Below are 25,015 nucleotides of genomic sequence, written 5' to 3'. Positions count from 1 at the left end.
ATTGTCAATGATTTTAACCGCTCCATACATACATATGGCATTTAACGTTTAAAAATACGACTGTACATGTGCAATATTTCAGCATTGTGGGCTTAACACTGTTATAAATTGAAAGCCTAGTGGTCTGGCCTTTAACAATAAATTTGAATATCATGCATTTGCACCATGCCATTGACAGTTTGCTGTTGTGGGCTCTAATAAGTATAATAAATCGTCCTTTGTCATTTGTCCTTTGTCTCTCAACCTCAACCGAAGCACCTTTGTACTCAAACTTTTACCACAAGCTCTCTCCCTCTCTGTTCTCTTCTATAGCTTAATTATGCAGCAAGGCAAAAGGGCATCGGCATCGCCCCATCTCATTATGCCGGCAAGTGACATTTTTCATGCTTCCAAACCCTTTGCATTTATAGGAGTTTTGGCCCCGAAACTGCTATGCGAACTTTATTTTATTGCGTTTGCAAAGTTTGCCCTTACGCCACAAAAACTTCATGCTAAATTATTTATATTTACTGCCTTTATGTACATTTTCCTCCATGCTGTATGTACATGTGGGTGTTGTTTGGCCAAGTGCAACTATTTGCTTGGCTGTGGCACCTGCTACCGAGAAACTTTGTCCCATTCACAGGTCATAGAGTCCCAGAGAGTCCCGTCCCGGCCAGACTGTTGATGGGCGTCGTGTCTGCGTCCCAGTCCGGCCGTTCACATTCACCCTCCAAGCTAACAGCACCTTAACAGTCCTCTGTTAGCGCTCGCTCTCGCGCTCTCTCACACAAAAGCTCCGTACTTGGACTTCTTTGTTGTGTTTTCATGGCTTTGCTTTGCGGGTGTTTTGTGTTTGCAAAGGCCGAGGCTATTGCCGAGCGATGTCCTCCTGGCTTGTTTAAATACAGGGCGGTCGGATGTCTGGCAATTTATTCCAAGCTCTGCCGGCTTTTGTTGCACTTGGCTGTCGGAAAGTGTCGCATCTCGAACTCCGGCGGCGTCTTGCGTATCGTAATTTAATCGGCAACCAATTGGTGAAAAATATATTCAAAAAAGAAAACAATGTGAGGAGTTTACCAAGGAAAAATTAATTTAAAATGTAAACCAAAATCCACTAAGAAAACCATACAAAAAGTGCTTTAATTCAAATTATTGCTGACTTAATTTCGTTTAAATTAATTTATATACATGATGAAAACAATGTTCAAAATAAAGTCCAAAAATTGCTAAAACATTTAAACAAGCTTAAAACATTTTAATACATTGGCCGATGGCCAAAATTCGTAAAAGATTTGGTAAACATTTATACAGCTGGGAGAAAATATTATTTTTTGTTTCGAAACCGTTTCCCAGGGTGCAGGATGTAAGCGATTCCCACTCATAGGGATCCCTTACAGAGTGGCCAGCACGATACTTCAATTAATGCTTCCATCCATTTGTTTTCCTTGTCAGAAATCCCGTGTGCCAGACTCGAAAACTCTTGAGACGGAAAAAAGGGGGCCGACAGAAATGAATGCAACAACAGACGGAGAAAGTGCAGCAGGAATGGCAGATGCAGAGGCAACAGGAACAGTAACTACTAACGTACCTGGAGCACTTGCAGTAGCTAGACCTGATGCTGGTTCTGTCCCACCATCCAGACAACGGACATTGACTCGCACCGAAGAACTGGACGCGGATGGCGATGACATTGATGTGGATCCCGATGCGGATGATGCCGCGGACAGTATCACACTAGAACTGGCCCTCTCCCCCCACAGTAGCACGCCCACACCGCCGCCCACCATGTCCGAGGAGGATTTCGCCCAACTGGACAACAGCAAGCCCTTTAAGGTGGGTACAGCACTCGTGCCGCCGTACCCGAATAATATCCTTTGTGCGCGTTAGGCCGGCCCTTCATTCGCCATGCTTTTTGCTCGCTGGGCCAGAATATTGTTAAGTGATTTTCGCCCGCCCAGCGCGAGAAGTTCTGAAGAGTACATGGGTCCAAAAAATGTTGACCGTGCCTCTTCAGAGCCATCCATGCGGAGGTGGAGGGGCGTCGACATTGGTGCTTCTATTGCCGTCGTTGCTGAAGCGTTTGGTTAACTTTTCAAGTTTTTGGCAGAGCCGGAAAGAGCCGAAAAAGCACTAATTCCCAGCACGAAAAGAGAGACTTTTGTATATAGTATAAATAATATTTCATTATTTTGCTTGTGCTTCGTATTCTGGCAGTAGAAATAATGGGATTTGACCACAATGTGGGCAAAGGAAAGCCAATTTTGTGAATGGCCAAGAATTGAAAATTAATTAAAATGTTGAAACTGTTCAGCTAGATAAAATATCAAGAGGAGAAGCAGCAGGAGCAGCGGCAGCACATAAGGTGGGAGAAGCATGCGGGCGCCAATATCGCCACTCGATTCTGGCTCCTGCCATCGAGCTACGAACCAACCAGCCAACCAATCCAATAAGCCGACTCGTCTGCGCCTTTCCGTGAGACGATAACGAGGCGTCTGGCACTTGGCCACGCATCATCGGGCCTCTTAAGGAGCTCTGCCCTCATCGATTTATTGTGTGCTAAAGGCATTAAGGAGACCGCCGCCATAACAATGCGATATACCCAAAAGATCAGCGGGCCGGGCTGGCTGCATAGAAGATAAGCTCTGCCCAGGGCCGCCAAGTGGCTGTAAATTTGCCAGACAGACAGAGGCAGGAGCATCAGCAGCAGCAGCAGAAATAGCAATTAATTGACAGCTTGCCATGGCCAGAATGTTGGGAAATTTGGTGAAAGCCAGGCACAGTTGAGAAGACAGAGGGCAGAGACTTGCAAAACTGATGGATGGAAGAGCCAATGAGTAATTCATGGATATTTTAGCTAATTAATTAGCCCCCCTCGGGGTCTTCCTACACAACCTCATTCCCATCCATCACTCACCTACGAGTTAGTACTTGTGTCGGGGGGGTGATGCTCATCAAATTTGAAGGGCTTTCAACTGATGGAATATGAAATCTACTTGCTGGTAAAGGAAAAGAAGCTGCATGGGAATGAATAGGAATAACTGAGTTAGATTATCTTGGACGAATGTCAAGTTCTGTCAGACATAGAGCTCAGTTCGAAAGGGTTTGCTCTACAGTTGCAATGAGCACAACTCCATTTAGAACAGAACAGCTAGGAATTCAAGGTACTCTTTTTGTTCATGCTGGAAAATACACACAGAAAATCGAATTTGTCTTCTGTAAAACTCCCCAGGGAATGACATTGTACTAACGTGCTCTGTCGTCATTCACTCCACGCACAGTTCCTGAAACGCAAATGCGATTTCCATGTTGCAGTCCCTCAACAAATGGATTCACACAGACACACCTACCAGACCCATCCGCTTAAAAGCGTAAATCGTAAGGAAAAGCAGCCGCGTCATGAAGGGAATTAAATTACCCGAGGTGGAGCCCCACAGAAACGATGGAAAACATCAAAAAACAAACCAGCAGCCAGCAGTCAACAGTCAACAGAGAACAGCAAACGGCATTTAGAAAAGAAGACGTCAAGGGAGAAAGAAGCCCCGCCCGCACAATGCGTATACGCAACGTTACCCATTAAAACAAATATGCGAATATTATTCATGTCCGGGCAAGCGTGGAATCCAAACCGCAAACAAGAGAGATGTCCCTGTTAGTAATGCGAATGTGCTTGTAAATGTGTCGACAAGCATGCAAATTGCCTCCACCCACGACCTGTGGCGGAGCCTATGTAAAAGTGGGAAGCATTTCCCCTGAATCATGTAAAGTTCTCAATATTATTTCTATGGCAATCATGGCAACATTGGACACGAAAGAAAGGTGCATCAAAAAGGAAGAAAATGTTTCCCACAATGTAACCTTCGGCTGAGGCATTCTCGTCTCGCTATCGGCTTTTGTGAATTTAGAGCGCACCTCCTAATTGCCCACAATTTGTGTGGTCTGTAAGTGCTGCTAGTATTTGCAGAGCAGAGTAGGGAGCTGCATACACTCCGACACAGGCAGACAAACACACACACACATAAATGTTGTCTCGTTCTCTTGTGGGGCACTCATGTCGAATTCATGACTGCATTGGCATCTCTGCCCATTGTCCGTGCCGCCGCTGCTGGCCATACAAACTACAAATATACAGGGACAATATTGACAGTGGCAGGCAAACAGAAATGCGAGTCCCGTCGGTGGTTCTGGGTTAAATATGCTGTCATGAGAGTGCCCTCCAGATCGGGTCACCAAGTGGAGCAATTGGGACGATCTGGATGATGAAACCAATCAGCATGTCCACTTGAGCCTTCTCCTGCACAATGTTGAAAGGCAGTGGCAGTGTTCGATGGAAAAAGACATTGTTCCCATCAGCTAGGAGACCGTACAACGGCAGCTGCCCAAGTTATAATGAAAGATGTATAAAGGGCAATCAGAACCGCAGGCCATTGGCATGTTGCCCAGACTCTGACTGCCTCAGCTTGTACCCTTGCCCTTTACAATACACTGAATGGATTCAAAGGCAACTCCTTTGTCCAGCCCACAAACCAGTTGAAAATGTTCAGTCGCTCCGTGACTGGCATCAATTCGAAATCGCACAAAACGCAGCGTATGATACAATTTCATTGTTGTCGGTCGGGGCACCAGACAGCCAGACAGCCAGACAGCCAGACTAGCAGACGTCGAGACTCTGCCCAGACCCGAAAAGTTGTTGGCCATTTCTCCAAGCATCGTATAATTGGTTTACGAGTCAAGGTGGCTGGGGCATTGATGGATGCCATCGATTAAGATGTCGGCAAATATAAGTCAGCGTGCGGACTGTGTCTTGGTCAAGGCATTGCGATTAAATGGCCACAAACCGCCTGACAGTTGGCTGTCAGCAGTCGACACCTGCAGATCCATCAGCGTAGAAGGAGCCGAAACCCTTTGGCAATTCGCACAGCCCTTTGGGATGGGGCTACGTTTGCTCCGTTTTGATTGCTCTGGGCTCGTTTTGCCATTTTGCGTTCCGTTTCTGTTTTTGTTTTTCCTTTTTTCCGTTTGCCTTTCGCTTGACCCTTCCATCCTTCCATTACATGCTTTTACTTTCAGCCTTGCGCTCTAAATATTTCAGTAGCAATCTTTTAGGCCCGAAAAAGAGAAAGAGAGTACAAGGAATGAATATTCGTACCTCTGGCCCCCTCCATCTTGCCATTGTTTCAGTCACTTTGTTGCTTTGGTGCTGTGGCAAAGAGTCGTTATAAATTGATTGGTTGACCGCCTCCGGCATCTCCATCAACAATAATTGTACCATTAATTTCCTTTATCCATTGCCTCACCCCTTTGTCGCCTCTTCACTGCCGCTTCATTGGTTTTCTATTGTTTTTCTTAGGAGCTTAGGGGAAGTGAGAATCTGGTGAATTAAAACTAATTATGTTTGGGGCGCTGCCTTGCAAACGAAACAAATTATAATTAATTACGATTGTCGCGGCGTTGCTATGTTCTGCCTGGAATTATGTGCAACAATTAAATTGGTTTTTATCCTGCAGATCAAGGACATTACACGCAACATACGCAAAGCCGTGGTGGCCACCACACTCGCAGAGATGCGCCTGAAGGTGGCAGAAAAGTTCCAGCGCGCTGAACCGGCGATACATTTGGACTGCGATGGCACCGAAGTGGATGACGAGGAGTATTTCAGCACCTTGGAGCCGAATGCCGAGCTGATTGCAGTCTTTCCGGGCGAACAGTGGCGAGATGTGAGTTGACGCCTTAACGCCCTTGATGCCCCTTGAAGCCTTTTCTATCACCTTCTTCCCATGTCCTGCCCCTGTCCGCAGCCGAGCGACTACAATGCGAATTTGCGGCGACCCTCGCTGGATGCCCAGCGCCTCAGGAAATTGGTTAGCAAGCTGCAGCAGAACTTCGTCAATGACGACTATTTGGACAAGCTCTCCAACATGGATCCCAACTCGCTGGTGGACATCACCGGCAGGGAGCCTAAGGACAACGAATACTGTGCGCAGAGCGAGGCGGCGCGACGATCCACGGAGCTGTCCTGCTAGGGGGGACATCCGTGGGTCACATTGGAGGGCCTCCTGCCTCCTCGAAGAATGGGAATGGAACGCCGCTTATGATAGAAATGTAAGGAATTTGTAAGAGTTTTTATGGGCAAGCCGGAACCCATGGATTCCGGGTATTTTTGAAACACGTTTTGATGCTGGACACTTGGAGCGAAGCGACCGAATTGAAGCGATTTTGCGGGGCTTTAACTGCATCTCTAGAGCTGAATGTTGTCTATTTTTCGAGTCCACATTACCATAAATACATTGTAAACACTCTCACCTAGAACGCCCAAACCCGAAGAGCCGACCATTGTTCCTAGACCAATAGCTGTCCAATATACGAGTAGTAGAAGGTCTCCAAGGCCGAACCCCAATCTCTTAGATACCTTTACACATCGGCCCACCCAGTGGGCCAGCAAAGTATGTACCTATCCATCCCGTCTGTACCTTACCCGTCTCTCTATTCCGTAGCAAAGTCAATCTGTGTGTACATAAATGCCACTGTTAGGGAACAAAGACCATGTATAATAATTGAATCTGAATCAAATGTCTGTTGCATAGATAGATGTTCACACTTAGCACCAATCGAATTGTATTTAATATTTGTCTCGATTTGTGCAAAACAAAAAACAAAACTAGCAGAAAACTTTTGAGCAAATACGAGTAGTAATAATCGACTTTGGATATTCGTTCTGTCCACAGAGAAATCAATTCACATTTTAATCTGCAACTCGGCTAAAAGTTTGAGGTAAATGTGTGTGAAAATTACTTTTTATCAGTACAATACAATAAATGGAAAATAAATGTGTTGAAAAGTGTGGTTTTTCGACTTGTACCAATAAGTCCATGCCAGAGACCGACCACAAGTGGATGCCACTGGCTCACCAGCTGTAATTATCCCACACAAAAGATGCGAGAAGATGTGAGTGAAGGGCGCTGGTTCTTTAAACTCTTTTTGCTATGGTCAGTTCTTTGTAGTTCTTAGAATTTCTATGGGTTACTGCTAGTGCCGCCCAAGAACAATGCGCCAACACATTACTGGCTAAAGGACAAATACGGACTACGAAAGGTCTAAATCAAATTTGAATGGGGAAATGCTGTGAGACGGAAGTCGGGGGTAGAGCATGTCCCTTAATACTCAACAGTTTTGGGTCGAAGCACTGGAGTGCAACATTGATTGGGCATGATTGACCAATGAGGAGTGAGGAATGTACGTATACCGGATAACAGCCCGTAGAGAAAGAGAACAATTCCAACCTGGTCAGCTCTTGTTCTGTGAGCAGCACAATGGAAATCCGACAGATTGCCAAGCTAAATACTATAGCTCTGGGAAACGGAAAGCGTCGACAGGGACAGGGAACCGAGGAAGTTACATGAACAAAAAACACAAAAAATGATGAAGACCGGAGACCGGAGACCAGAGACCAGAGCAGCTGAAATGTCGACAGATAAAGAGACAGACAGACAGGCGGAAAGGCGAAAGAGAGACGGAATCACACATTGAACCTTTCTTTGGCCAGTGGCAAATGACCTTGCCTTTGCTGCTTATACTAAGGAGATAGGTTTCAGGGCTTATCTCTGTGTGTGTTTAGTGGTAACCCACTCCTTATTGTTCTGGACAACTTTTGCACTTTTCATTTTTGCGTAAAAGTTCGAACATGCGGCGGGTGCCATCTGGGAGGCGGATTGTGGATGGCTGCCAGCTGTGGTTTACATTAGCAACTATGAGAGATTTATGCACAAGTTATGCGCTCCTCGGTGTATGCCATAAACTTCCCCCTTAAGTTCCCATTCAGATGTCGGGGGAAACACCTGCGACCGCTCCCGTCGCGGCAGGGCAAATCCTTGGCTGTTGGCTGTTGGCTGTTGCCTGCTGGCTGGTGGAAATGATGCGGAAATGTCATTGTTGTTTTGAATCAAGTGCATTAAAAATGTATTGAATGTATTTGTATGTGCATCCCGCCCGCCTTTGGAATGCCTTCTGACAGTGCACTTAAGCTTAGCCCGTCTGGGAGTGCCGTGTCCCGTGCTATTGGGGCAGGACGCACATCAGCTCGAGGTTAGGCTAATGCCGTTGAGTATAACGGAATTATGTCTGCATGCAGCGGGTCATACCAGCACCGAGCCAGCACTCAACCAATGGCTAACAAAAGCAATTAAAGAGGCTTAAAGGATCCCGCTGCGACACACCATCGACAGCCATGTGGAACAAGAAATGGAACCCTCTGAATAGCGCCTAGACATCTATATCTCACAATGGAAATCTGATTCTTGGAATAAATGAGTCGAAAGTAAAAGTGAAGTTTCTACCGTTTTTTGTTTACTTTTTTCATTCGTTCTAGCAACTAAGGATATTAACATTATGCAGACACTCGGGATATTTCCATAAATTTGGATCAGTTTACATTTCTAATAATCGGGGGCAAAAACATAGCTAAATGCTCATTGACGATTGTCAGCGCTTGTCCTCCTCCTCCTTCTGCTCCTATTTTCTTGTAAATGCCCTATGCAAAAGGAGCCAGCGGTGTGTCAGGGGTGGGATAAGCAATCAATAGTATTCCAAAGTTCGGCTGGTCTAGGGGCTGGCATGGTGAGGATGTTGGTGGGTGCCTGATCGGTCGGATCAGACGACAAATTTCTTCTGCTCGCCGTAGATCGACTCGTACAGGGAGGGGGCGAGATGCTCGGCCAGGAAGATCTGCAACTTTTCGGTGGCCGTCACGGGCGTGTAGCGGGCCATGGGGAAGGTCCTGGTCACAGCATCGATGAGGACACGCAGCGTGGGCTGGATATCAGCGGCCTGTGTGTTGGGTGGCAGAGGAGGGATTAAATGCTCGTTAGTTCACGGACACGTCCCGCGTTTCTCACCTGGCGGGAGTACTTCTCCACCGACGTCATGGCCGCCTCGTAGTAATCCTCGCCGTAGGTCTTCTTCTGCTCCGACGATAGCTGGTTCCACATTTGCTTGGCCTGAAAGCAGACCACGAGGCAAAGAGGAAAGGAGACAGGAGAGTTAATGAGTTCTCTCTCTAGCTGCCAGTGTTCTGGTATCGTAAAAAACTAAGAGCATAGCAAGGCTGCGCTGCTCTACCTGTGTATGGGCTCTGCCATGCCATTAAATGGGGAGGGAGAGAGAGAGAAGCTTATTAATGCTCACCTGGTCACGGAGCTCCGTTTCGTTTAGCCAGCCGTTGCCGGGAGCGAACTCTCCTGCCGCCACCACGGACACATCCACTCCTCGGGTGCGCATCTCCTGGCGCAGGCAGGCGGCAAAGCAATCGACGGCAGCCTGGGTGGCACACTGGATGCCACGCACCGGCGAGGGTACGCGGTTCAGGCCAGAGGTGAGGAAGACCACGCGCCCATGGGCGCGACGGACCAGCGGCAGGAAGATTTGTGTGAGGCGAGCGGCGCCTGCAGGGATAACGGAAAGTATGGTAAGGTGGAGTACTGGCCAACTGTTCTGTACAGTGGCGCCATCACTCACCGAGTAGATTGAGATCCAAGCTTTTGCGCAGCACAGCGAATGGAATCCACTCAAGTTCTCCCAATGCAATCCAGTGGGCGCAATGCACCACAGCCCACAGTCCTTGGGCGCCGTGCGGCAAGTGCTGTGACACAAAGCGGGCAGCCTCCAAAAGCTGCCGATAGAGTGGAAGGGAGATGAGCTAAAAGCTTCGAAAGCTCTGTGTGCGGGACGACTTACGGTCTTCTCCGACGTAACATCCAGGTGCAGCAGCTTCATGCGGCCGGAGGTCTCCTCCTTGAGAATGCCAGCCTCGTCCGACTCCTCGATGGGCGTGTTGAAGCCAGCGTAGATGGTGAAGCCCAGATCGTCCAGTTTCTTGGCCAGGTACCAGGCCAACGGTGCCTCGCAGCCGGTGATTAGGACGCCCTTGCCCGAAGCCGACACCTGGCGGTCCGCAAATGGAAATGGAAATGAAAATGGTAAGAGTAAGGGTAAGGGTAACGGTAAGCGTAAGCGAAAAGTTGAATGATTTGGGGTTGGTTTGTTTAACCCTTTGACGGTCGGTCTCCGAGGCAGCCACTTAATTAATGTTCAATAACTTTAATAGCAATTAGCCATCTCCCTGTGTGGGTGTCCCAGGATGTGGGTGGATGGGAGAGAGCTTCTCCTCTTTCAATGCACACTTGAGGGCGTCCAGTCATGTCGGATGTTGATGTTTGACCTTTAGCCCAGCCAAAAATGTCTTTGTTTGGCTGAAAGTTTGTCCCCGCGCTACTCGGGCTACTTAAAAGTCAAGCCAGCAACTAGGCTTAACGACTTTCCCCACACTGCTGGACCTTTTTGTCTATTTCTGGGGTCATTTCGGTATAGAAATTCCCGTCTAACATTCAGCTCTGACCCACTGATGGCAGACAGACGACAGTCTCCCCCCCCCACCACACACATATTTGGTGGAGCAGGAAGATGTGTGCTCACTGATACTTCCGCCTCAGACACGCGCCAAACCACTCCACCAGCACCAAGCCCGTCCACCCATCACACACCACCCCTCTCCATGGATGTGGATGTCAGTCAACGCGCCTGCGGTAGTGCTGGTGTCATAACTCATCATGCCATTAACCAATGGAGCTGGCCCCGACTATGACTATGACTATTGGCTGGCGCTTGAGTGGGCGTCTGGGTGGGTGCGTCCCCAGTGTGCGTCAGTCGGTCTCGAGGGGGGAACCTACAGGACGTAGAAATTGAAGTGGAAGTGGAAGTGGAAGCAGAGATGGCTACTCATTGTTCGGGCTATCAAACTGTTATAAAGTGCTCGTAAAATTGTTAAAAAATGATGAGATTCGGAGAAAGGGAGGCGTTAGTGGTAGTCGAGGGAGGGGAGAGGTGGAGTGTTGGGTGTGTATTATTATTGGCCGTGCTGTTGACACCCATTAAGACTGGCCGACATTTTATTGTGGCCATAAGTGTTTGGCTTATCGAAATCTGCTGGCCGTTCTTGGGTGTAAATAAAAATAAAACTAGTCAGGGGGTATATCCCCCTCCCAATCCGAGTCCAATCCGCCAGTCCAGCCAAGTTTAGGACAAGTTTTCTTTCGCTCAGTTTTTATGCGAATTTACTTCATAATACTTTAGAGCGTATCCAGCAGGATGGCGGTAACTTTTGCCACTGGAATCGGTGGTTGTCTGCTGTGTTTTTCTGGCACCCCAATTTATGGCGCTGCTGCAGAAGTGACTTTAAATATGGCCACAACTAAAAAGCATCGGCAATTAAATTCTGCATTGAAAAAGCGCAGATAAAACTGAGCAGATGAACTGCAAGAGCTAGTAAAAACACTAAGCCGAGCAACGAAATGTTTAGAGTCAATTAAACTGCACTGAGAACTGAGAGCATGGCCGTTGGCCAGGGGGAATGTGTGTGCAGCTACAGCCACAGCCACAGCTTGTGCCATGAAACCCGATATAAAAATATAAAAACACAGCATTGCGTTTCCTTGAGAAAGTTCTCCTTTCGAGGGGGAATCTCGTACTCGGACTCGGACCGAGAACCTATTAAAATTATAACAAATTGGTCCAATTGAAATGCAGGATAATCCATGGCCAGCAATTGATTGGAGTCTGCTAAATTGGTCCAAACCGAAAGGATTATGTTACATTGAACCAAGTCGAATTGTGGCGAGACCAATTAGAAGATTGCCATTGTCTCGCTGCCTGTATCCTGACCTAAACTTGAATCCTCTGTGAGCATCGGGGAAATGTGTCCTCTACCATTTCAACAGCCTTTCGTGTGAACAGGTGAAAGAGCAAGGCAAAGGAAACGAAACGAAACGAAACGAAAGGATAGAGCGCTTATGCACGTTAAGCCGTCAAAAGAAACTTTGCCCAGTGCATGCACTACGTGCAGGGGATAAAAAAGCCGACCCCTTGACACCCAGCACCTGCCACATGCCTTATACCTTACGCCTTATGCCTTATGCCTTATGCCTTATGCCCCATGCCACCTGTCTAAGGTCTAACACTCCCTCTTTGCGGTCATGTCGTGTCTACCAGCACGTCGACTTGCGGTCTTTTTTTTAAACGTTCCCAAAATAGCAGCAAAACAGCAAAGTTGCATGCACCGAAATAGATTCAAGAAATTTCACAAAGAACACGACAGCGAGAGAGAGAGAGAGAGAGAGGGAGAGAGTGCAGCGTAGCCGGTAGCCCTGGGGCATGTCAGTCACCTTCATTTGAGCGAGTTGCTTGTGCTTGTGCCTGTGGAGAATTGCCAGAGAGAATGCGAGGGTTGTTGGTGGCACGAACGATTGCCTGAGCGGAAATGGGACTTTTCCACATTTTTTGCGAGCAAGTCAATGAAGAGGCAGACACAGAGGGGCCCCCTGCCCCTCACGTTTATACGCCTGCAACTGCTCGCAGTTTAGCGATTTAAATGCATCCTTTATTGCATTTTAATTGCAATTGCAACTGCAATTGGAAGCAGAAGTAGAAGTGCAAGTGCAAGTGCAAGTGGAAGACTTATGCCTCGCCCCACCCGAACCGGGCCATTTTCCGCACACTTTTATCCGCATCTGATGAATTGGAGTGGGGCACGCGATGCACGCCTGCACTGGCACCACACTGGAGCGCCACAATGCCGCTTTTCTCGCCACGAGCTCATTAAATTTGGCTTACGTACACGGGGAGCATGGGGGCGTACACGTAATATTTATATAATGCATTATGCTGGCAGGAAAACTTGCTGCTGGCCAAGCCAAGGCCATGGGGAGGAGTGCGGGTGGCCGAGAGCGGCCAACTGGCAGGTAAATGTGTAAACTGCAACAAGTTAGCAGCACTTTCAGAGCCACAGAGGAGCGGTGGACAGTGCCTCCTCGACCGTTCGTGTGGGCGAGCGGAAAAGTGATGCGTGCAAAGTGTAAACAACAATAGGGAGGAACTTTCCGGGAAAGCATGTGCGCCTTTATTTGCGAGAATGAACTTGTGACACGGCCGGGGAGTCCGGGGAGTCCGGTGATTGGGCAGAGGGGCAGACCTTAGTCCTTAGTCCGGGCACTGCGGGCATGCAGATAATGCGAGAGTGTCCGACAGGGGAATTGCGTGGGCTTGTGTGGGACTGTGTGAATAAATATTATTGGGAAGGTAAATAAAAAAAATGGAAAAAATGAAATGAAATGAAAGTTAACAGGAAGGTGGGTCATCAAATAAATTCATATCTAGATCAACGATAATCACTGTGATGGACAGGGACATGTACGAGCACTGCTGTAGCTAGAGAGAGAGAGAGAGAGAGAGAGAGCAGAGATTCTCCATGATTATGCTACAATACAATATGTGGAGTCTCCATAGTAAATTGTATTATCTTATTTGTACGACCATCATTTTTCGTTTCTATTCTCTATTCTCTAGTTGCCCTTTCCTTTCTCTTGTTTGCCTTTCTCTTTCACCAGGCAGACACATAAACCTACCCAGAAAGCGCGACATGCTTGACCGCTCGGGAGCCCTCGCATAATTCTACATAAACATAACGCAGGCAGCGTGAAACAGGAGATACGGCGGTGTGGAGTGCGAGTTTAAGTGAAAAATGGCAAACAAACCGCATACAAATTGTCCCCTCTGTTGTCACCTCCCCCCCCCCCCCCCCCCCCCCCCCCTCCCCTTCCCTTTCGCGCGTTGCTCCTCTTCTTCCGCTGAAGAAGGCGACGAAATGTGGCAAAAAAAAAAAAAAACAAAAACAAACTAAAAAGGAAAAGAGAGAGGCCAACAAATGGGAAACAAAGGGAAGCAAGCACACGCATGCACGCATATTAAATCAGTGGCTAAAAATAGCCAGAAAAGCTTTGCACAAGGAGGCACGAGGAGGATGACACACACCCACACACACACACACCACACATATAGAATCATATAAATTAACTGAAAAATATTTTGGCCAGGAGGGCAAATGAGTACAAATGACAGCAGGACAGCAGCAGGACGAGTGTCGAGGGGCGGCGATCGCCAAAAGTCATTGAACGTATTAAGCAGTAATAAATTAATTAACCGGAAAGTTAAAAATCATTTTTGTGTTTGGCTTTCCGCACGCACACAGGCAGAGCAAGAGAAAGAGATGGAGAGTGGATAGGTAAAAGCACGCACGCATCCTTGCTGGCGTGTGGCTGTCAGGTCCTTTGGCAACTTCACGCCATCCGCAGAGGACGACGTCAGCATTAAAGGCTTTTCGCATTGCGCATATGTACGACACGGTGTACAGAATGAACTGAAAGCCAAGGAATGGCATAGAATAGAACAGAATAGAATGTGAGAGATACATACATATTTGTATGTAGAATGGTCTCGAATGGAATGGAATCCCAGGTCACTTTGTTTTGTGACTTCCTCGTGCTTCAGTCAGTGCCTCAGTCAGTGTGTCTTCTGTGTGTGTGTGTGGGTTTATGCCACTGTTTATGCATATATCTTCCATCTTCCATCTCCCATCTCGCCATGTATTTCATGTTTGTCCATGTTTAATTAAATTGTGATTGTATTGCCACCGGCATCTTGAGGTTAATTAAAATGTAGTGCATGGGTTCGAGCATGGAAGCCAGTGCCAGCCCGAATAAGAGTTCTACAACGAATACTTTGAACTATTGTATGTACTTCAAATGCCAATCCTTGGACGAGCAAGGATCGAAGTGGTTGCACAACTGCGGTCAGGGGACTACCAGGACTACCGACTAACAATCATGCCTTGGCTGTTGGTGGCTTGCCATATTGTCGATTCGACCTGTGACCTTTGTGCCTCAAACGTGCATGATGCATACGAGCATGGTGGATGCACGGCTACGTCATGTGCAATTGGTTTTTAATTTAACTAAAATGCGCAGCTAAACTGAGTCTGAATGGACAAGCGGAGACCAGCTCCAGCTCCTGCTCCTGCAGCGGTCGACGGAGATGTTTTCCTTGGTGGCGGAAAGTTGTCAAGGCGTTTTAATGGCGTGCAATTCTAAGAAACGCAATGCGCGTAGCTGCTGGCCACATGAGACATGAGTCCTGATGTCCTTCATTGCCAGCCATTGTCAGGCCGGGCACGCCATTGCCATTTCTGAATGTCCTCTGAGCTCGAATGCGCATGTGTGTGTGTGTGTGTGCGTGTTTGTGTGTGTGAATCAACAGGCCACGCGCGGGACCATAAAACTGAAACTGTACCGAAACAGAAAAAGAGACACAGAGAAACAGCAGCGGGAAAGGCAGAGTGAGGAAGAGCGGACTAGCAAAACTTTGCACATAATGACTTTTTATGGTGTATGTACGTATGTGTGTGTGTGTGTGTGTGTGTGTGTAAGTGAGAGACAATTCTGTAGGGAAAAGGACAGAGGACAGAGGACAGAGAAGTTGGGACAAAGAGCAGCATCCTTCAGTTGCCTCAGTGCATTGACGGCCCCGAAAGGACCCCGGAGTCGCAGTTTCTCCTAATTGAGAGTGCAGTCCCCTCACTCCTCTCACCCTTCACCCTTTGTCTGTGTGTGTGTGTGTCGCTGATTTTTTGTTTTTGGTTAACAACTCACAAATCAGCGTTAAATTTGTCTATGGCAAAAGTTTTATGAAGTTGTAAATGCCACAAAGTGTGCAGGGGAAACGAACACTTATGGATGGCAAAAACCAATAGGAAGAAGGGTTTTACTTGACAATGAACTTGCTGCCACATCCATTAGGTGGCCACCAGTTTGCCTTGCAGCTGCTGCTGCGTAAACTTGCTCAGAAATACCCAGGGATGTACGAGTATCTTGCACTTCTTCGAGTACTCGAGTGGCTGGCTGACTCGTGGCTCCTGGCTCGTGGCTCCTGGCTCCTGGCATTAGCGAAACCGATACGATTTCTGCTCCTATCCACTGCAAAATCACCTGGGGCTCACAGGTGATGCTGGCACAACTTTATCTATGAAATCCAACGTAGCAGCACCGCCATGTGTCAAAGTTCAAGGATGTGGATGGGTAGGGTAGGGGAGGGGCCTTCAATTGTTTGGGAATACGAGTAATCGCACTTTTTGTTGCTGCTGCTGCTACTGCTACTGCTACTGCTACTGATTCGCGACTGCTCATTAGGGTTGCCAAGACAAAGCTATTAATTCAATTATTTACTCCTCTCCTCTGGCAGCCGACAAGTCCCGAAGAGACTGCGACTCTGACAACATTCCGCCTTTCACTGAGGGGCACCTCCCTTTGGGCAACGCAACGCTTAATTATGTGTATTACGTAAAGTGTAATTGCAACTGCAATGCAATAAAACAGACACGGACATGGACTCGGGCATGGACACGGAAACGGACACGGACACGGACACCGACATTCCGAGTGACAGACAGAGGGATAGACGGAGGGATGGGCAGGGCACTGGTACAGGGATGGGCTATTTAGTGCATTGTAGGATATGGCAGATTGTTGAGCATTTCATTAGTAAGCATTTACATTTCATTGCATCCAATTTGTGCCGTCAACAGTTGCCTCCAGTCTCATCCATCCATCCATCCATCCATCCATCCATGCCGCATGCTCCCTGGAGGTATATCTGTGCGTGCGTGTAATTTAATTTGACTGTCGTGACATAAAAATGAAATGCACAACGTGATGTGCAAGGCAAAACAGCAAACACAGAGTAGGCGCTTGAGAGAGCAGCCGCCAAAGACAAACAGGCCACGACAGCGAAAGCCATCGCTGGCCACATTTGCTCATATGCAAATGAACAGCCACACAAAGCGGAACATTTTCGCAAATAATTCAACGATTTGAGTAAATGGAAAGTGGAAACGGGACCGACCCTTCAGGCCTTGCGGAAACCTAAACAAAGGACAAGCATTTCGTGTTGCTCTCCAAAAATAAACCCTAAGGAAATGCTAATGGAAACGCTTTGAAATCAAATCTAGTTAACTACGAGTACCAATTTTACTAGTAACTCTTTCGCATTGCTGGAGCTTGGACAGCCTTCAATTAGCCACTCGAGGGAACATACTTTGACCACACAGTCGTCCATTGTGTAGCTACTATAAACGGCAGTATCTATTACTCTCAAACAAGGAGAGAAGAGCACTTTGCTGCATAAACTGGAAGTGCAGAATGCAAATGGGACGGAAGTTTTCAGAGCTGTCACTGCATCTGGGCCTGCTGCTACTGCTAATTATACTGCAGTCATGCTTATTACTTTAATGATGGGCAGTTCCACTTTCAGGCGACACCCACGTGCCTACGTGTCCTGGAAGCCAATCACCAGCGAGTCCATGCAGCACACCTGACCTTTTCGCGTAATTTCCGGACAGCAAATGGCCCCTGTCAGCCAGAGGGCCACCTCCAGATCTTTCCCGATAGTTAAACTAATTAGAGTGCACGCATATTTAACTTATCCGCTGACTTCGGCGCTGACTGGCGCCACCAGTCCATAAAGGCGGGTAAACGATGTTTAAATGAGTATATCTGTATGTGTTGTAGCATTGTTGGTGTCCTTTGTGTAAGGATGTGGAGTGCAGGCACAAGCGGACAAGAGAAGGATCAACAATTTACATTTTCCACACTCTTACTCGTATGAGTAATCTCTGGAATTCCGATTTATCCAGCTCTATCGCTCTTCAATGCCAGCCAACAGAGAATTATGGTGGGAGTGGGAGTGGGCGTGTCTGCTTAAAGGGGTTTTCCCTTTTTCATTTATTGTAAGCGCTTATATTAAAGTTTTCTCAGCGAAAATATATTCCGTTCTGTCACGAAATTTATATTCACTTTGTTTCTGCAATTCTTTCGGGTTCCGTCTGCACTGCTTCTCTTTTCCATCCTCTCTCTCTCCCACTCCATCAGGCTGCTTATTTATTTTGTTTTCATTTTCATTTTCCTACGCCGACAGCCAGAGCATGTGTGTGTGTGTGCGTGTGTGTGTGTTTGTAGTTCTGAAATATCAAACGGAGCCAAATCCAAAGCCAAATCCACAGTCAAGGGTTTCCTCTGGTTTAACATAAGTTGACGTTGCCCCACAGGACATTTTCCCCCACTCTTGGGGCCTGCCCGTCTATTTTTAGTACAACTGATTTGCTTTGCCTACTATTTCAGAGGCCCCTCTCTGCGGTTTGGCAATACCGACTTGAGCTGAGGCTGGGGTAGTTGCCTCGCAGACATGCCCCAGAGTGTGGCTGGTGGCTGGCTTCTGGTTGGGAAACGGAAACCGAAACCGAAACCGAAACAGAAGTTGACGCCGAAACCAAAAGCTATCCATGTCCCTATCCCATTTGCGGTCTCGCCGCTGGCGTTGAAAGGATTACACTGTTTGAATTTTGTATTGGAGCCAGCCAGCCCCTTGGACACGAGAGTGTCGTTACGGACTTACCTTGACGAAGTGGTAGAAGAGCACAGCGCCCACGGTGGCCAGGGCGAACCACACGAAGACGGCGAAGGTGGAGATGCTGGATATGTTGAGGGCATGCAGCAGATGGGAGCTGACGATGGCCGCCGCCTGGCAGAAGAGGAACGGCATCGACAGCCGCTCGAATATGTCCCAGGGTATCTCTGCCGATTTCTGGGGCAGTGCCGAGATCGATCCACGACGCAATGAGGCACGACGCGAGGCACGGCGCTATTAAAAAGAGAAATAGAGAAATGTACATTTGATTATAAAATATCTACGACCACTCGTGCACCTCGCCATATAATTATTCTTCTGTTTAAACAAACAAATGCGAATTTATTTATAGCAAACATAACAATTTGGGCATTGTTTGTGGGGTAATTATTTGAAAACGACTAAATTAAATGCTTTTGGGCCGCTAATGCTGCTCGTCTGTGTTTTGGTCAATAAACAAGACGAATTCCACTCACATTTTTGGGATTGTTATGGATTTGCTCTTTGCTAGCAGCAGATTTGGATTGATTTGAAATAAAGCTGCCTGCCATGCATTGATTGGCAAATCCGTTCCATGTGCCACAGTCGAATTTTGCCTTTCAATTGCAGACACCTAGCGTCAATACATCATCGGAAATTTCATTAAACATCTTGCCCATGCCCCGCACCTTCCAATCCATCAGGACCCTAACCCACTCATTCCCACTCAACCCACAAATTGACATTGACATATAGCAATTACACATGACGTGCACAATACCAGTGCAAAAATGGAAAGAGGAGAAGAGAAGAGTGGAGAGGAGGGAACTACTAACCGAAAACCTCAACCTCAACCGAAACCGAAACAGCAAACCCGCTTTGGCCATTGGCCATAAATCAACGACAGTGCGAAATAATCAAATGGCGGCATCTGCATAAATACTACAGAAGCCAATTGATTTATTCAGCACCGAAAATAGACCATTTTCATTGCCATTCGCATTTCCATGGGGTTCTTTGGGCTCTTCTTCGTCGCTGGAATTGTAAAACTCTCCTTTGGTCTATTTATATATGTCGTGCTCCACTGGGTATGGATGGACGTTGTCTTTGCTTTCGTCATCAGCAGCGACCTTGTCACCAATTCGGTAGCCAGCCTCTTGGAGGGGACGCATACCAAGACCTATGTAATTCTAACAATAATCTTACACAGGAGCTGAAAGCCGGCCCACATGATAGCCACATATCTAAACTAGAGTCTCCCCTCGTATACACACATACAGAACATGTAGTCCGTACAGAAATATGAATGTTTGATATGTATCGGCTCACTCAGCTGCCAAGAAATCATCTTGTGGGGAATACTTTGTGGCTGTTCGATGCGTAAAACAGTTTGGTTTGTCTCCAAGCTTATTTAATTATTAATAAATATATTTTTAGATCATGTGGAATAAAATTCAATGCAGAATGAATATTTCTAGACCGGACAAATATTTCAAATGAATGCGAGTATATCGAGTACGGACAAATGTCTGTGTTTGTATTGCAATGATCGAAAAATTCCAGTTTAATGCCAAATGTGTATATTCTGGAACGCATTCTCGCATCTTGATCTACATACACACAATAATAAGCAGCGAGTGTGTATTAGGCAATGAATCTGTTTCTTATATAAATGCCGACAAATGTCAGAGTTGAGGCAGAAACTACATTTGAAGACAAACTCATTCTCATCTTATTTACACATTTAAAAAAGAAGTAATTCGCACATCCGTGGTAGCATTTGTATCCTAATCTCAACACTCTCTGCCCACTCTGCCTCCTGCAATTGTCGGTCTCTCGTACGTACGTACGTTGACCCACTTGGATCGCGGCCACTAAGTGAATTTTTGTAATTAATTTGGCGGCGCATTTTGAACACCGCATGACTTCCTGTCTCTCTCTATCTCCCTCTCTTATCCATTGTCGTCTTTCTTTCTTCGGTTAACAGACAAAACCTTTTTCTGGAATTTGCGGCCAAAAGAGGCGTGGTCGAGGAAGTCAGGGACACACTAAGGACCCTTGCGACTTGAATTTGTGTATTGGCATTTCTGGGTTAAGCTAACTGGGCTAACAGCGTAGCTAGGTGCTCCACCGGGCTGATGTGGGAAGAGGGGCACAGGACGGGCAGGACGGGCAGGACGGCCAGGACGGAGCTGCGACAATAAATTTGGCTATGGCATGGCCTTTGGATTTTGGGGAGAGGGGCGCGAACCGAACACAAACAAGGGGCCAAGTGCCTGTCCAGGATACAGGAAACGGATACAAATGGCCCCGATTCGGGGCGACATTTCACTTACCATATTGTTATCGAAAACCTGCATGGTGACGAATGCTGCTGCTGCTACTCCTTCCTGGTATCGCTTCTAGAGGGTGGAAAGAGCACAAAGATGGTGGATGCAAAGGGCTGGCTTCGACTGCGTCTCCAGCACTCACTCACAATCACAGCCTTGTGGCTCGGCTTGGTCAAAAGTGTTCACAAGAGAGTTTTGAAAAATGTTTCGAAATTGCGTTTTCACTTTACATATACTCGGGGCGGGCAAGCTCTCGGAGGGGCTCGTGGCCTGGGCGCAGTGAAACACGGCGTGGCACTAAGCAGTACGATCGACTGGCGCTGTTTGCAGCTGCCCCAAAACTCATTTTCTCTCGCCTCAGTCGACGTCGACGCTGTATATTCAAAATTTGTCGTTTTGCCGTTTTGATTTTTTAAAAATATATCTCAAAAATACGTGCATGTGCAGACAGACACACACGCATACGCACACACACACACACACACACACACACACCAAGAGATACAATGGAAACGCAGATACATATTCCGCTTTTTAGATAAATAAATATCTTTAAATTTGTATATTTTTGCCGTTTTGCTCCCATCCGCCTGCCGCCGCTTTTAAGCATTGTGGAATATATGTATTTCCAATACACACACACACACACACACCCACAGAATCGAGCACACAGCTAAAGACACATAGATACACAGATACTCTAGTTTGCGGCCGTAATATATATGTCGGTCGGTCGGTCGCTCGTGCAGCGTGCAGCGTGCGGCTTGGGGAGTGGGGCAGTAAGTGGTAAATTTGAATATTGCTTTAAAATGTCGCCACATTAAATCGAAAAGTACTCGAACCTACCGCGTATATATACCGAGCACATAAATATTTATGGAACTCGTTAAAGGAGGCCAGCGCCATCGACCCACAACCCAGTGTTCCATTAGCGACTGTAACGGGATGGGCCTATGGGGGGTTTGCATTTGGTTTATTTGCTTTCGTTTTTGTTTCATTTTTGTGTATACTTTTCCGTGACGTCACGGTGCTTGTGTTTTTATTATTTTATATTTGGTTTTTGTTCATTTGCAAAGTGCAGTTTTGCAGGCAAATTAAACGATAATTGTTTTTCATTTTGCATATTTGCATCAAAATCTACTGGCACAGGAGTGGCCAGTGGAATAGAATTAAAAGTGATTACAGTAACAAATTTAGTTATGAAAAAGTTTTCTTCCTGAGCGGTAAACAAGTAAACTAACAAGTAGTCTCAGAGATTAAAAATGCTAAACATTGCCTTGTTCAATTGCTGTAAGTTTCCCCCTCAACAGTTCCAATCAACTGTCTACATTCGGGATATTTCTTTCTGTTTCTCAAGTTGTTGACTATTTTTATTCTATTTGCTTCTCTAAGTCTTGACTATTTATATCATTTTCGGTATCTGTTATTGTTTATGAATGTCACCAAACATATGTATACGTGTATACTCCAATATATTATTGTTATGCACAGAATTTGTTGACTGGCCGATGCTGATGCCCGGCTAAAGGAAGACAGTACAATAAATTGACGTCTATATTGGAGATTTGTGAACACAAACATATACTCAAGTATACCTAAATAAATACGCGCATGAATAGATGAAGAAATATTTGCCTGCGGAGCAAAATGGAAGCATATGTTTCTGCAACATTTCAGATCGTTTCTTTTCGACTGTCTGTCAGTGCCGCCAAATTAACAGAAAAGTTCATGTCTTCTTTCTTGTTCACTCTTTCTTTCAGAATGTCCCCAAAAATTGTTGTTGCTTCGGATTGCAGTGTAAAAATAGCCAAGAGGCTAATGGTCGAAACAAATGTCTTTGGACAGACTTCTCTCTGGTATGCTGCGCTGCGCACTTCGAAACACAAAGAGTGAAGATTTATGGACCGCTGGTTGTGCCAGAAATCATAAAACGCAGCAGTCAAGTCATCAATCAGTGGGAGATATAATTAATTAATACATTATTAGCATTATTAACAGAAGCAATGAGGCTTTGAAATACTCGTCTGTTCGGCAAGTACAAAATTCCAAATTATCGGCCACAGCCTCAAGTATGCCCAAGGCAAAGAAAAAGGTCAAGGAGGTGGACTGGACTGCCGATGAGAACTTCAGCAAGGAGCGCTCGATAATCTACGTGGAGCACACCACCGAGTGCCCCATTTTCCAGATTAAGGCCGAGGAGTGCGGCGTGTTCTTCCAGGAGCGCATTCCGGAGCGCCAGTTCCAGCTGGTGAGGAACAAGAACGGCAAGCAGGCGCCCCGCGATGGCGCCTTCGAGATTGGCATCTCGCAGAATGCTCGCACCTCCGTCCACGAGCTGTGGTCGGGCCTGACGAAGGGTCCTCCAAGACGTGACAAGTTCCCCAACGACTTTGAGGTGCTGGTGCCGGATGTGCAGCGAGTACTGAAGAAATTCTACCCCGACAAGGCGGTGGGCATCAGTGACGACGAGGAGGACCACACCGACTACTAACAGAATTTAGCATAACAATGCGCTAATGCTGCTTCTTATCAACGTCAACATCAATGGCAAAAGCGAAGACGAAGATGAGCAATCAGGCAACACCTGTTGGGACAGCCAAACCGAAGTCGCCTCCACCAAGTCTCTCAACGTCACTCGTCCCCAAATAATATTCAAGCGATTAGCGTGACTCTTTCATCTGCTATTGGGGTACGGGTACAATGCTGATTGGTCTCATTGTTGTGCTGCTGCGGATTCTGCTGCTGAGTGACGTCCCGACACCGCCATGTGACAGCTCTTTTCAGAAGCTAAATGCTTAAATCGACAAAAGATAATTAACCGAAACACAAAGCTCTCTCTCGCACATCCACAGCCACAGCCACAGCCACACCCACACATGGCCGGCATGGTATTCGCACTACTCTCGGGGGACACCCCAGCGACGTCCCATTGTCTGACAGCCCGACAAAGCGAAGCAAGCCCCAACAAACAGTCAAGTCAGAGTCCTCTGTTGGCAAAACAAATAACCAAAATGCAATTTCGCAACACAAATTCAATGGAATAAAAAACGATGTAACAGCAGCCATGAAAATCCTTCGATTGTACTACTACAAACATAACTTTAGGGAAGGAGTTGGTAGGAAAGGATGGGCATAAGTTAACCATAAAATGCTCTAACTAATTCGATTTAGTGTCTGCAAGTATTTCAGTCATCAATTATGTTCGACACAGTGCCCCGAATCCCATGTATGTTATATCAAAATATATCTATCTGTTGTTCCACTAAGTTGCCATGATCAACATATACAAGTAATATATAAATAAATAAATAAATAATGAATCAAATTGGAATAGCCATGCTAGCCCAGAGGCTTCAACTGCATGCCACGGCCAGCAAGTCATAAAAATCCAATCCAAATTGCATTGTGGACCAACAACATCTCCCTACCATCCCATAACGTATCATGCCGTATCATCCCATCCCTGGAGGTCTGGCAACATTTGAACAATAAAACTGCAGCAGTAGCAGCAGCAGCAGCAGCAAAAGTTGCAGGGCAAATATCAAGCCGAGTGGGGAGGGAGGGAGTATGAATAGTAGTTAGATGATTGGTTGGGCAGCCAAATAGAATGGGATGGCAGAGGATGCGAATGGGAATGGGCCTGTCTAGTTTGCATATCGCTAGCCGGATTAGCATGTAAATTAACCGGGCAGCTGGCAAGTGCAGATGCTTTTTTGATTGCCTGCCATGAGCCTTGCCCCTGACGAGGCGTACAATGTTATTTGACTTTATCGTTGATCTACCAACGATAGCAAATTCATTTAGTTATAGTTCTAGCGTGAACAGATAATTTAATATCAAATTCATTCATACAGAGACGAACATGTAGCACAGCATCCGTGGCGTAGCATCGTATCACCGTTAATATTCATATAAAGACTGTGAAAAATGGAATGCTGCAAATTACAGGAGAATAAACCAAGAGACGACACTGAAATATTTGTCAGCGAAAGTAAATGAGCAGCGGCAACGCATGCCGGCGAACAAAACGACCCAGAGTCGACTTCGGGATACCCGCGAAACGAAAGCTAAATCTATGGCAAGGCTTAACATGTTCGGTTTTTCGATCGACACAAACACAATATACCCCTGCACTTATACTGGGCACAAAAGAGGCCACACCGACACCGATTTCAACAGAGTTTATGTGAATTTCCACTGCCACTCGCTGAGACAAAGAAACACAAGTCTGAGGCACATTTTTCGTGTCACAATTTATTTGGGTTGTTTGGGGTTGAGATGCTTCTTCCTTCTTTATTATGGCAGTTGCCGGGGAAATGGAGAAATGGAGAAATGGAGAAATGGGTTAATGTCCAGTGCATGGCCATGGAAATGCAACCAAAAAAGCT

General features: G+C 46.6%; 3 protein-coding genes across 3 annotated transcripts; 2 read left to right on the top strand and 1 right to left on the bottom strand.

The window, feature by feature from the left end:
* The first annotated feature begins 1,415 nt into the window (after nucleotides 1–1,415).
* Nucleotides 1,416–6,805, top strand: LOC117578864 (cell death activator CIDE-3). Its single transcript, XM_034264655.1, has 3 exons — nucleotides 1,416–1,815; nucleotides 5,487–5,696; nucleotides 5,778–6,805. Exons 1-3 carry the CDS (start codon nucleotides 1,492–1,494, stop codon nucleotides 6,000–6,002), a joined length of 759 nt encoding a protein of 252 aa, XP_034120546.1. The 5' UTR covers nucleotides 1,416–1,491; the 3' UTR covers nucleotides 6,003–6,805.
* A 1,495-nt stretch (nucleotides 6,806–8,300) lies between these two features.
* Nucleotides 8,301–20,937, bottom strand: LOC117578857 (D-beta-hydroxybutyrate dehydrogenase, mitochondrial). Its single transcript, XM_034264647.1, has 7 exons — nucleotides 20,634–20,937; nucleotides 18,307–18,552; nucleotides 9,709–9,915; nucleotides 9,490–9,643; nucleotides 9,160–9,416; nucleotides 8,871–8,972; nucleotides 8,301–8,802 (listed from the first exon to the last, which is right to left on the bottom strand). Exons 1-7 carry the CDS (start codon nucleotides 20,655–20,657, stop codon nucleotides 8,626–8,628), a joined length of 1,167 nt encoding a protein of 388 aa, XP_034120538.1. The 5' UTR covers nucleotides 20,658–20,937; the 3' UTR covers nucleotides 8,301–8,625.
* Nucleotides 20,938–22,649: 1,712 nt separating this feature from the next.
* On the top strand, nucleotides 22,650–23,688 carry LOC117578871 (selenoprotein BthD). The gene has a single exon (XM_034264665.1). It carries the CDS (start codon nucleotides 22,699–22,701, stop codon nucleotides 23,116–23,118), a length of 420 nt encoding a protein of 139 aa, XP_034120556.1. The 5' UTR covers nucleotides 22,650–22,698; the 3' UTR covers nucleotides 23,119–23,688.
* The last annotated feature ends 1,327 nt before the right edge of the window (nucleotides 23,689–25,015 follow it).

Source organism: Drosophila guanche, unplaced genomic scaffold (genome assembly GCF_900245975.1).
Source record: "Drosophila guanche unplaced genomic scaffold, DGUA_6, whole genome shotgun sequence".
NCBI classification, from domain to species: Eukaryota; Metazoa; Arthropoda; class Insecta; order Diptera; family Drosophilidae; genus Drosophila; species Drosophila guanche.
Note: the sequence above shows the minus strand (reverse complement) of the source record. Positions and strands in the feature narration are given on the sequence as shown.